The 13623-nt window shown below is 40.2% G+C and overlaps 1 protein-coding gene across 1 annotated transcript; it reads right to left on the reverse strand.

Annotated features, from left to right (window-relative positions):
• Nucleotides 1-226: 226 nt before the first annotated feature.
• NPY4R2 (neuropeptide Y receptor Y4-2) lies at nucleotides 227-11886 on the reverse strand. Its single transcript, XM_033065484.1, has 2 exons — nucleotides 11761-11886; nucleotides 227-6244 (listed from the first exon to the last, which is right to left on the reverse strand). The coding sequence occupies exon 2, from the start codon at nucleotides 6132-6134 to the stop codon at nucleotides 5001-5003; it is 1134 nt and encodes a 377-aa protein (XP_032921375.1). The 5' UTR covers nucleotides 6135-6244; nucleotides 11761-11886; the 3' UTR covers nucleotides 227-5000.
• Between the last annotated feature and the right edge of the window lie 1737 nt (nucleotides 11887-13623).

Below are 13623 nucleotides of genomic sequence, written 5' to 3' on the forward strand. Positions count from 1 at the left end.
AGTATTATATCTGGTAATCTGTTTTGCAATTTCTATTGAACAAAATACTTTCTATCATATGTGATAAATGCCATTAAATTTAATTTAAATTTATATTTAAATGAGTATTGTTTTACAGCGGTGTAGTGGGTCTCATCAACTAATGCTCTATAAAGAAAAAACAAAAGGTAGACATCTCTGGAATCAAATTTCAGCACAGATTTCCATCATATAATCTCTGTGCTGCTACTGGGCTTCATATAAGCATTTATTGGAAGGACAACAAAACAATTCTGTCTAAGCCTTAATGAGCATTGTCTGGCAGGAAAGGCATAGTACAGAAGTATTAATCTCAGGCTTATCCTACTTATGATTTCCTGAGTTAAAAGAAGTGACTTTATAGCGCAAACTGGAAAAGGGAGGGAAGATCATAAAAGCTCTGTGGATTTTGATGTTCATACAATACAAACCTGGGTCACACATCGTGCTAAGTAATTTACATTGAAATAATACCAGTATGAAAATCAGGCCAGTTTTTGATCAATAAGAGAATGGCCTGTAAAATGAAATGCCAGGTGATCTTGTGGCATGGCATATGAGTCAAAACAAAAGGATCTCTGAAGTGGTCCTCAGGGTATGACATTTTATTTCACAATAATCTCTCACTGTGTTTGCACACAGCAAACCTGCACTGCAGCTGTGACTGACGGCTGGCACAGCATTGCTGCCAGCTCCTGTAGCAGTTTGTGCCACAGCTCAGCAGTCCAGGCAGGCAGACACTGCTATGCACTCTTTCTTCCCTTGTGTGTGCAAGTGTCACAAACCAAACCTGCTTATAGCACAATCTGCAGTCATTTCTAGTACCTTGGTTTACTTTCTGTCAAGCCAGGTAACCAGGTCAGAGAAATTTACCAACACTTTCAACCCAGTCAAAGCATTTTGTGAAGTTCAGTAAAATTTTGTTCAATGTCCCACATTGGTTTTCATCCCAGCAGGCTCAGTTACTTTCTGGCTGTGGCTCTGGTCAGGGTTCAGGACACTGTGCCACATAGGACCCAGCTTCCTGTGCAATCTGAAAAGTTTGTGAAGATGATTTGAGTTCTGGCATCAGAATATTCCAATGTTCCATGTTGAATTTTTGGTGCTTGCCAGTCTTCCATTGTTGGCTGCACTGCACCATTGTCCTTTGGAATAATGCGTCAAATTATTAATCCTTCACATATCAGTGGCTCTTATTACACCATTCACTTGTTTTTTCTTGATAAACACTAGTTGAGGACTAAATCTCATGTATTTTTATACAATAAAGAGTATTACATCATTTTACAGAAGCAGGCACAGAGAAGTGACACAGACAATATTATTTTATTTGTTACTGTAAGATTCCCTGTAGTGTACTACTTATATCACAGAAATAAATTGTTCTCTTGCTCTGAAAACTTTACTGTCTTCTTATAATGTGTCACAAGAGGCAAGATTACGAATTCTTTTTTTTTTTAAAAATGGCAGTGTGAGGTCTTAAAATTGTAGAAACTCGTGATTTGCTCAACTCCTGCCTATTTCTCCAATGCTGCTTTTGTGACTCAGTAGCAGAACTTTAAAGAGTATACCCAAAACCATCACTGCATACAATGAACACAAAAATGCCCAATGCTTCTTACACATTAAGAGTATCTGCTATTTACAGATGGATAAGAGGTATGTGAGCTGTTTCTGTTCTGTTACCTTCTGCTGGGACCAAAGAAACCTGGCCTCCCTTGGCTGTGAAGAACCTCAAGGTGACAAATAAAATGTGCTTTTTCAGCTGTGCTGGCAAAATTGCACCCAGCCTTGTGACTTTGCCTTCAAAGGGAACAGGGAACAGTTGAACAGTTGCTACAGCAGTTCTTAAAACCTAACAGTGTAGTATTCTCTACTGCATTTGTGCACAGCAGCATAAGCCTTGGTGTATGCACAGAATGAAGAATTGCTACAGGCACCTTGCCTGTTAAATATGCAGTCCTTTGGTACCTATTTACTTTTCTGGGTGTTCTTCAAAGTTTATTTAGTTATTTAGGAAATTTTAGAGGTTGAAAAACATGTATCTCAGGATGGTAAGCAGATGGATAGACTGCAGCTGGTTGGGAGTTCTGAGGATCTGCATTCTTGCAGTTAGATGTATGGGTGCAGTTTGGTGGCTTTTAGTGCTTAAATCCTGTAGTTTATCCAGTCCAAAGTCAGTTAGCAATAAACAGTAGTTGACTCCAAGCTTGACACTTTGCTTAGTCACGAGAGGAAGATAACATCCGTTTGTGTTTGTCAGTGTTAGTGTAAAGTTGGATCTGCTTGCTTTATGTCTCTACTTGTGTTCATGGAAACAAATGCCCCTGTGAATTACAGTTAAACAGAGTGTCAGATCTCTCTCATATTTATACCCTTTGCAGGAAGGACTCGGATCTGATGCGCAATGCCAGTGCATAGCTGTAGTGACAGGTCTCTGATATACTGTAAGTGCTTTAGCAAAACAGCCAGTGCTGTTTTCAGTTAGAATTAGTGAAAAAGACAGGTTCATGGAAGTGCAAATGCTAAAGGTAATTGTGTTTCCATTTAAGACTCTGAAAAGTTATTTACTTAAGACCACGTATCAGGTAATTTTCTGTGTTGGTGTTTAGCAGAGTATTCTCACTATAGCTTTACAGATACCTTAGCTAGTTAAATGCTGGAATTCTAACAAGTGCAAAAACAGGCAGAATTTCTTAAATTGATTCCAAATGCAGAACAAAGTTGAAACAGTATTTAAGCCCTGAAGTAATATAGCACAGTTTTGATAAAAATCACACTGATTAGGAGGAGCTACTCGGCATCCCATGATGGTTTTGGCTACAGAAGCAAATTTCAAGATGCATCTAAGATAAAATTAAGAGTCCTCTTGTTCTGTGTTTCTAATAGACTCAATGTCCAGTCTAGAAATCACATTGCATGCAAACTAATCAAGAGAAACAACTTTTCAGCATAGCATAGCAAGTAACAAAGGAAAAAAAGGAAAGCTGGAATCCATTTGAAAAAAGCAAAATGTCTTGCCACATAGTTGAGGAAGATATAAAAGGTAATCACACACAAAGTCTATTACTAAGATATACAGGTTCTGGCCAGAATTACAGGGGTGCCTGCATCAAAAAAGCTTTTGCTGTAAGATTCTGCACGCAAGAATTCAAGGCCAAACTTAAAGTTTACCACAGAAATCTGTTCACTCAGCTCATGGCAAGGGGTTAACTCTTATTTCTGCCAGCTGGGGCAATGATCCTGTTCTTACTGATAGCTCTTGCTGCCTTATAATTTAGGGCTTAGCTCTTGTCCTCATAACTCTGCTCAGCAGCCATATTCCTGTCAGTTCACAGCATGGGAAGAAGTCTTTTCCTATCTTTATACCAACTTGTCTAATCAGAGATCTGCCAGCTAAGGAATTTCTAGTTGTTTGCATTACTACACACTGGATATCTTCAGCTCCATGCAAACCTATTGACTGCAACAAGTAACCACTGCTTACCACAGCACAATTCATGTTGGAAATTACCTCAGCTGACCACCTAGTCCAGTCTTCTGCTAAGGTTAGTTTAGCAAATCAGGACAGAATATGCTCCAATATTTCATTAGCATTGAACTGGCTGGTCTCCCTTTTGCACTTGAAAAAAAACTGATGGTTTTTTTAAAATCTGTACCTCAGTATGGCCTTCCTTGGCTTCTGAGTAGTCACTGAACCTCTGGCTCCAGAGGTTAAAATGAGTTTGTAGTTTGTAGGTTTCATGAACAAAGGCTAGAAATAACATAGTTGTGGAAAAAAAATCACCATCATTTTGCTAGAGCAATTGACAGTACTACTTAATTATATGTGGCTTGGCTTCAGCCTGGATTCCACCTGTGTATTTTCACTAACCTTCTATTGATCTGTTGGAATTTCAGCTTCACCTGTGTTGCTGATGTCAGTGAGTGGGACTGATACCTGACATCAGGTTTTTATTTTTCAAAAAAACTGAAATTCTCCATATGCTTATTTCTTTGGAAGTGCATCCACTCTGGAAACATGATTTCCACAAACAGGGTTTCATGCTCATCCTGAACTTCTGAATCAGATACTTTGCAATTAAAGTAGCAAGAAGATGCTGAAGCAGAATGCCATGTTGCTGCCAAGTCCTGGAACAACTCCTGTGATCTGGCCACCTTGTACCAACATGGCATGAAGTTTTAGCATTGCAGATTTTGTGATTGACAGCAATGGGAGCTGACTCATTTCCATGTAGATCTACAACTGTTTTTCACATGCTTAAAAATAGTTCTCAGTATCATCTCAATGCATTTTGAGTTTAATCCATCGAATAACATTTTCATTTGCTGCCATCCCTCGTGAGTGACTGTCTTCTCTTACATACCGGGGCCATTGTTCCTTGTCCCTACTTGCAGAGGCAATGACTATTTCAAGCCTGTGGCAGAGTGAAGTTTCATAGAAATGGGCAGTTGTTTTATGTGAATCTGGAAGATTGCTGTTACTTAATGGGCTGTGAGAGGTGGTAAAGCAAAAAAAAAAAAAATTTATATTTACATATCTCTGTTCCACTGGTTTTTCAGCTGTGCATAAAAGTCTTACTAATACTGAAAAACTGAGTCTTCTCCACCACAACTTTTGGCAGCCTGCAGTGCTGAAACTGGAAATCTGGTTTTCTTCTGCAGCCATGGTAGAGATATGAGTTTCAGTGATGAACCCCACATCAGCTTTTGTGCAGCCACAGCTTAGTTACCGATCTTACAACAGCTGCTTGTACATCAGCCCAGTCTCCTCAGTGTCCATACCAGCTCAATGACACAAAAAACTTGCACACCACAGAAGCAACTGTGAACATTTACAACATTTGCTTGTTCTTCCAAAAATCGGTAGTGATGGGTTCCTGTTCACATCCCAGCTGTGGCATCACCAGTTGCTTTGTATTACCCACAGGTAATAATTGGTGTGTGGGGTCAGTGCACCCTTCTGAAATGTTTTCTGCTCATTAGATAGAATTGTGCCTGCAGTTCAACATCAGTGACCCCTTGGAAATTTCAGTCTGCATGGTGGACAAAGGCAAATGATCATATTCTTCCATTGAGGCAGTTACTGAATTATGCTGGCAGCTCAGAATCAGTGACTTCACTTCTTTTTTGAAGTTGCTGTTTAGGAAACCATAGATAACAGGGTTGACACAGGTGGAAGCCATGGCTACCAGGTGGCACAATGAAAAGATCAGGTTGTGGTGGCAAGGCGAAATGATTTTGTAATTCCAGTCCACGATGGTGTTGAAAACATGCAGCGGTAGCCAGCAAACAGCAAAAGCAGCAACCATGGATGCTAACAAAATGTTTATCCTTCTCAGCTGGACGGCTCGGTTGCTGTACTCGCCCTTCTCAAACATGTCCTTTCTCTTCTGCAGGCGCAGGTAGATACGCAGGTAGCAAAGGATAATGAAGAACAGGGGGATGCAATATTGCAAGAGCAGTAAAGTGGTGGTGTAGATAAGTTTGTGCTGCTCAGAAGGCCACGAGTTGATACATATTGCCTTATCGGTGGAAAAATTCATGAAGTGTGAGAGCTGCTCATACAACTCGTTGGACAAGATGGATGTGGTCAAAAAGGGCAGGGACATGAGACATGCTAAAGTCCAAATCACTCCAATTCCTAGGTAGGCTTGGGAGGTATTTGGCCTCCAGCCAGTTGGGTTTATGATGAGCTGGTGTCTTTCCAGAGCAATAAGGACAAGGGAAAGGATTGACACTGTCACAGTTGTGCACTGAGTGAAAGAGGTCATTTTGCACATGACTTCTCCAAATATCCAGTAGTCCATCATGGTGTAAACAACGGTGAAAGGCAGGCAGACAAGACACATAAACAAGTCTGAAATTATTAAGTTGGAAATTAGGATATTGGTGACATTGGCCTTTTCCTTCTGCCTGGCAATGACAGCAATCAGACAGATGTTTCCCACAATGCCCAGAACAGTCTCCAAGCTGTAAGAGGTGGCCAGAAATACAGTAAGGTCAGTGATGTTCATGCACTGATTGGAAATGTTCATAGGAAAGCTTCGGCTTGAGCTCCAGTTCTTGCTGATCAGGAAATGAAAAACATCACTAACAGCCCTTGTCTTATTCATCCTGAATCCCAAAATACTTATCCAAAAGGGTGGCAGTCAAACACAGTCTGAGTCTTCTGGAGCCAGCCTAAAAGCGTTTATCTGTCTGGCTGTGGAAGGTCTGGGTATATCTGCAAAGGAAAGGCAAAGAAAAAATATGTTTAGTTATGCTGCAAGAAATCAGTCAAAAGGGTAAGGAGGGAGACAGGGAAGCAAATGCCAGGGGTTCTGTGTATATTCTGCAGCTCTCTCTTACATAGTTTATTAGATCATAAAATGGAGCCCTTTGCTACACTGTGGTATGAAAGTCTGTGCAACTCTATTGAATTATGACCATGTTTATTCATTGTGAGGCTGTCCCATGGATTTAAGAACATCTTAACTTCATTATTTCACTCACTGCAGTATCTTGAACATGACTAATGCAGTAGAATGGAGATACAAGAAAACTGGATCAAAACCCACCCGAGGAAAAAATTGTGTGCAATTCTGGTTTTGCAAGGTTCTGATCCAAAACTGGGCAGAGGACATTGTGAGGCTGCATTTACCTTCAGCTGAGTAAATATCAATGTGCAAAGCAGGGCATATTAGGTGCACAAGGCCAACATTAAAATATCTTCTGTGAAATGCATTTGTAATTGCAGCCAGAAATCACATTTGTGCAAGACAATCACCATGCAAAAATTCAGGCTCATTCTCTGGAGGGATATCATGGGAAAAAATTTTAAAAGTCTAAAAAATTCAAAATAATTTCAACATTTTCCAGCTTCTACACAGCTGTGATAGGTCATGGGAACTGCAATCCGAATTTCTTGCTTCCTCATTCCAGATGAACTCCAGTGCCCATGAAGCATTGATATCTCCCCTAACATGACTATGACAGGGTTTATCAGAAATACAGTCCAGTTCCCTGATTTTGGCTTTAAGTGTGAGTGATTTTAATAGTGTCTTTTAATTCCTTCTGGGAAGATTTTTATTGATTCTCCCTCAGTGTAATTTTGCTTTTTTTTTTAAAGTTTGTTGTGAAAACCTGTTCCATCTGCTGGATAGTGTCCCTGCACAGACAGACAGGTCTGCTTCATAATCACTGCAGCAAGCCATGAGCTGGGACCTTCAGAGGGATTCAGGGAGCAGAACCCATGGAGTTAATTGGCACTGCATCCTTTTGGAAATCTCAGTCACAGTTCTGCCTCGACTCTCCCAGATGACTCCTGTGAGCCATAGCAAAGGCTACTTCATAATCCAAATCCTCTGTGTCCAGGAATCAAAGAAAAAAATCTGACTCTGCTGGGAGTTGTCATCAGGCCAGAGGCAGTTCCATGCTGTACAAAGGCTTGTAGCATGAAAAGTAAATAGATACTTGGGGAATGACATTATTTAACTACTGCATGACCCTTTCCTCTATGATTAAATATCACTCAAGTTTGTGGGGTAGTGAAAAATGTCTGAGATCCAGAAAAAAAACAACTGATCAAGGCATGACTACATAAATAACATGGTATAGTGAGCTTATCACTTCGATTGAGTAGCATTTATTGCTGAACAACTGCATACCTAAAGATAACCAGTGCTGTACAAAAAAGCACCCACTATCCTACATCTTTTTCTTTCCCTTGTCTTTCCCATTATTAATTTTATTGTTTCTAGAGATATTGCCTCTCAGAAACTGCAGAAAGCAACAGTGTGCAGTAAATAAAAGGATGCTTTGGGATCACTGTTCTGCTTGATCAGCAAAAATAGATAAGTACAGTAAATTATTTTGTTACTTTGCTAGACCTGCTGATTTGTCTAACTGTATCTTTCTTTATTTCTCTGTCATCTATCCATATCCATCTGAGGCAGTCAAGACAGCCACACAAGCAAAATATAGTAGCCCTTTCTTTCTCATGATCTTTCATTTCCTCAGTAGTTAAATTTTAATTAAAGAGGGGCAAAGAAAATTTTCCAAATTGAGGATACAGGTGTGACTCCTTCTGTCCACTCATTTTTGTGTTGTTTCCCAGTCCATGTGAGCAAATGGATACATTTGCTGGAGGAAAGAGGAATTGGTGATGTATGAATTCCATGTTCACATATGGGGAGGCTATGGTGGTCATTTTCAGAGTGAAAATGGATACAGAATGGAAAACCTTCACCAGCCCCATAGTTTTTAATGATTGCTGGCCAGTGGAGATGCTGCAAGCAAAACAGAGCAAAGGGACCAGCAGCCTGCAATATTATTTTGTACCAGTCAGGAGAGATAAGTCCTGGCATTTGGACAGGACAAATAGATTTTGCTGTAAACAAAACACATGAGCTTTTTACTACGGACCCAGCCTCATGTCCTTAGCTACAGTATCCTTGACAAAAAACACATGGTTCTCTTTTGTCGCTTGAAAAATATGAAAATATGTGCAGTTATTACAAACATCTGTGTCCACAGTTAGCTCTCTCAAGGGTCCAAGACACTTTTGGACATGCTGAAGCATCAGTGAGAATTAATAGTGCTGAAGGAAAAAAAAAAAAGGAAGTGGAGGAGCCACCTGAAAAGCAGAAGCCAGATCCCACAGGTTTGTGGAGCATATTTCCAAGAGAAATACCAAAGACTGAGCATGGTGGTGTGTTTGTCACTGGTGGTCAATGTGGTGAGGATAAAGAGCATCTCTGAAGACTCTGTAATGTGTGCTGTTGGGTTAGGAGCTGCCTCTCTGTTAACACCTCACATTCTGTGGTGTCCCCCACCAGGTGACTGCAGGCACTTCCCGGGCATTCAGGAGGTAAATAAGGAATTATCACCCTCTTATCACAGATGAGGGGACTGTGAGAGGGAGGTGGGACATGAGCTGTCCAGTGTCTCAAGGAAACCTGTGATGCACTGTGAGGTGCTTTAAACCAGCTGCCAACCTGATGTGTTGGGAAAACTCAGTGCGTAGATCACCTATGTCTGCAGTGCTCTTTAACTCTTGTTCCAGCACCAGAATATAAAAAGCAGTCCCAAAAACCAGAAACATAAATATTGCAGTGACCTTATACTCGTGCATCCTATTATGGTATCCTTGGGCGGCAGATCCTCAAGGATAGTCACTCCCAAATGATGTATTTGACTGCCAAGGTGTTTGGTTGCCATTCAGTTTATTCTAAAGCAAGAGCCAGTAATAAACAATGTGTGCATGTCCTCTTCAGACATTTGAACCAAAGGTGAGCTAATACAGCAAATCAGCAGTGCAGTGGCAGCAAGGGCATTAGTCCCCTCATTGTATTGGAGGTTTGTTGATTGCCCCAGAAAACATGGCAATGTAATTATGGTCTAAGAAAAACAGCTCATTGCTCCAGAAAGTGAAGCAATATTGTCTTGGCTTGTAGGAATAAGAAGTATATCTCCTAAATCAGTTTGTTGAGGGAGAGAGGGAAAAAGATTTTTAGTTGGTTTTTTGCTAATTTGTTTTTAAAGAAGAAAGAGGAGTCCTTTTCAGAACTCTTAATTAATGTTGGGAAAGAGTTAGGCAACAAAACTTAAGATATTCATGAGAGTTTCTTTTCTAGTTAATGCAGCATGAGACAGCTCCTCTAAGAAGCAAGTGCCACAAAAGTCTGCAATAGATTAACAGGTTACAAAGGGGAGAAGAGAATGAGCTTTCAGATCTAATCTTAGTGTTAGTTAAATTCCCCACATCTTTTTTAGACATTTATCACTGTCGTCACTCTGTTTGTTTATCATTTATTATTCTGTTTGTCTTGGAAGGAAGGAAGAAGAGCTGGCAAAGTTTGAAGGGTTTGTTTTGGTGAACAGCACTGCCTTCTAAACTAACAAATGTCATTCAGTTTATTTCAAAAAAAAGAAACCAAATTATCACTTGTCAGCTAAAAGGTCTTGCCCCAGGGCATTATCCTATATTTCCCAGAAAAATTCCTCAAAGGAAAGGGAATTCTGCAGAAATTAGTCAGGGAAGAAAATAAAATCCTCAGTGGGTTTCAAGGAAACTGCTAAACCATAAGTGGCTTCAATCAGTTAAAGCTGGACTCAAAGACATCCTATGAAAACCCCTATAAAAACTTATTTCCTGAGGCAGGATACAGCAGGGGACTGCTCCAGATGCTGGGCTCTATGTGCCCACTGGAAAAGGGTGGGTCATTTTTGCAAAGCTGATCACGATCATCCACTGCCCATAATCAAATAACAGTCTCCACAGTTGTGATGGACAGTGGAAGCCAATTTCCACATCAGACATCAGTCAAAGAAAAAACATGTTTTCAGTGTCTGGCTTCATTATCTGGTACTTAGAAGCACTTGCTTATCAGAGTCTAACTAGCTGCTCAAACAACTGCTGCTTTCAGTCCATAAGACATTCTGAAAGAAGAAATTCCTAAAGACATATGGTGACTGTATCACTTATTTCAAGAGTTACAGCAATTACTGGGAGTAAAGCTGCCTCTTGTCTGCTAGCGGAAAAAATGAAGTAATGGCAAGGTTTAACAGAATGCCAGAATTCATATTACAGATATTAATTGAGGTAGTGGGGACTGACTGACAGTGGTATCCCCTTTTGGCTGCCAGTGGCATTATCTCAGTAAAGGAGATTTTCCCTGTTTGGCCTTACATACTAAAGAAAAGTTAAAAATCACTTGTCTATTATCACAGCTTCCCAGAAAAGCAACACTTAAACAGAAGAGGAAACATGTCACTGAGTTTGCATAGACATCCCACAACAGTGTTAAATCTATAAGGCATTTGGTACAGTGAATGATGGATTCTTCACCTCTTTTTAACTCTGTATTGCAAAAATATTGGGAGAAACTATCTTAGGTCATTGAAAAAGATATCTAGGATTAAAAAAATCTAGAATCTGCATAATTAGGGCATAGAAAAACTTGTAATATTAACATGTTACAAGTCTGCAACATAAGGGGTGGCGTAAATATCCAGGAAAGTGAATTCTTTTTCCCCCTCTCACGTCTGCATGTTTTCAGAGGGAAACCTTTTGGAGCTTATGAAATTCTTTTATGAGTTAATCTTCTCTGGTCCTGTAGAAAGCAGGGCAGTTTTACAAAAGCATTTACTACAACTTTTTATTTTCTGCTTAAATTCATAAGAACTTTACCAAAGACATGGAGCCAGCTCACAGAGGTAAAATGTGAATAGCAAATCAGCAGACTGAAGAAAGGCGGTTAGTCCGTGATTTCTGTAATGCCCTTTGTGACATGTTTGCTACCCAAGAAAAAAATTACATTTTACAAAGGTGATCTTTACCAAAGGAAGTGGTGAATCTGTGAAACATTGCAATGGGTGCCTCAGCAGACAGTCAGTCAGCATATCTGTGTTGTGTCCTGTCTGAAGCCGCATTGGTTGTGTGAGGATCAAGAAATCTCAGGAGATAAGAAGGTTTTCCAGAGACCAGAGGCAGCCAGGAAGGTTCTTTCTGTCACACCACAGGGTGGCAGGGAGCACACTGAGCTGCAAAGGCCCCCAAGAAGCTGCCATCTCCCTCTTGCACCCTAAAAGGTTGCAAAGCTTTGCTCAGTAGATACAAGAGTTGGGCCTTTCATGACAAGTCAAAGTCTTCATTTATCAAACATAGTCACCTGCTTTTTTAACAATAACAGGTGATAACTTTCATAAATAGATGTGAACTCTAGGCAGTCTGAAATAGATAATTTAGAAAATTCTTACCAGTTACTGATGGACAGAATCACTGCTGTTGGTGCACATTTCTGTTCCGGAAGAAAGCAGAAATGTTGTAGGAGTGAAGTAAGATCTTCTGTGCCCTAGCAATCCAGAGAGGAGCTCTGCTGGCTGTTTCTGTAGGTAATTTGGATGGCATCTCTCTCCCTCTCCCCTGTCTCTCCCGCCCTCTGTCCTTCCCTCCCTTCAACCCAGCCAATGAATTCTGCTTTATGGTTATGGTCTGACTTTGAAGTTCTGGCTCCCTCTGCTGTTGTATAAATATACAAATTCTAGGGATACTTGGGAGGAATAACAACTTCAGGGAAGAGCTGTGAAGTATCTGAAGCACATCATGCCCCCATGCTGCACATGAGTGTGATCTCAAGTGAAAACAGAGACAAAATACAGACACAGAGCCTAATCCCCTTCTCCTTGCTGAGGCAAGATTTCTTTAGGACTCCAAAGAGAATTTTTCCTCATACTCATGAGGCCAGTACCAGTTTTCTCAGATTTTCTATTCCATCACGGACAGATACTGAAATTTTCTTTTATATGGGTGCATGCTACAAGTCCTTAGATTGTGAAAGGGGAAGAGGCACACTGTTACCCAAGAAAAGAACTCAGAAATGAAAGAGCACTGAGAAAGGTGGAAATAAAGGGGGAAAAGGGATTTGCAGGAGTGCCATATTTCTGTTATTTTTTTTCCCCTGGTATTTCTCATCAAAAACCAAGGCAGAAATCAGAGTTGCAAATATTTCTCTTGCATTGGGAAAACACTCAAACAGAATATTTACAAGGCTATACCAAAATAACCTAATTTTGGTCTTCATATAAAAATGGTTTTAAGCTATGGTCAGCTATGTAATTAGTCCAGTGGCCAATGCTGTTCTGGAGCCTTTCTGAAGTTGTGATAAGCAGTTGTAGAAAATAGGTATTTTTATTTGTAGGCATGTCGTATGCTAATAGAAATCAAATGTTTCAACATCAAAATAAGTGAAACTCGTATGAAGTAAACTAACAGTGTAAACAGTTTTTCATTTATCTTGTATTTCTTATTTCAGTTTTTCTGGTAACAGCTATTACAGATGTGATCATCTACTTCAACAGCTTAGCGGACAGCTTTCATCAGTAGAGAAATAATCAAAGCAGGGGCAGCTGTATAGGATATTTCGGCATTTCTCATGTCTTGTGGTGCAGAGAAGCAGAGAACTGGAATATACATAATGAACAGTGTAAGCTGGACAGTTGTCCACTGTTAATGACTTTTAAATTAGGGATTGTTTGAGCTGCTTATTTTGTGTTACTTTTATTTTTTTACAGCCTCATTTTTAGATGTTTTATTTACCAATTAGTTTGAACCAGCACCCCATATTCCAACATTTCCCCTTCACCCACACACCTCTGAAGGAGATGAGTTTTTCCATCTGACAATGGAAAAGGACATGCAGGCTGTGCTCAGGATGAGAAAGCATCAGCCCACACAGATCTTGAGCTTCTGGCCAGCTTTGCAGGAAGTAGAAGATTCTTCCTATCTTACTGGGGAGAGAGAAGCTGAAATTATTTATTTGGCTGGCCTGTACACTTCTGTTTCTTCCTTAATTTATTTATCGTATGTTTATTTGTACCGCTGTTCAAAGCATTAAAGAAAGGGGAAACAGACAGGACTGTTCCCCTCAGCTGCAGAATTCCTTAGGCAGCCTTGCCTCCACACCTCCCAAATTCCATTTAAAGGTATATTGCACCACTTTTATTCTCTCAATTCAGACATTTGGGCAGAGTTTCCAAACTAGCAAATAAACATCTTCTCTCTTCTTAAAGTCAGTAGAGAACAGCTGTATCACTGTTCATGAAGCACTGCTCAGGGCTCTG

The sequence above is a fragment of the Catharus ustulatus genome, chromosome 8 (assembly GCF_009819885.2).
Source record: "Catharus ustulatus isolate bCatUst1 chromosome 8, bCatUst1.pri.v2, whole genome shotgun sequence".
Classification (NCBI taxonomy): domain Eukaryota; kingdom Metazoa; phylum Chordata; class Aves; order Passeriformes; family Turdidae; genus Catharus; species Catharus ustulatus.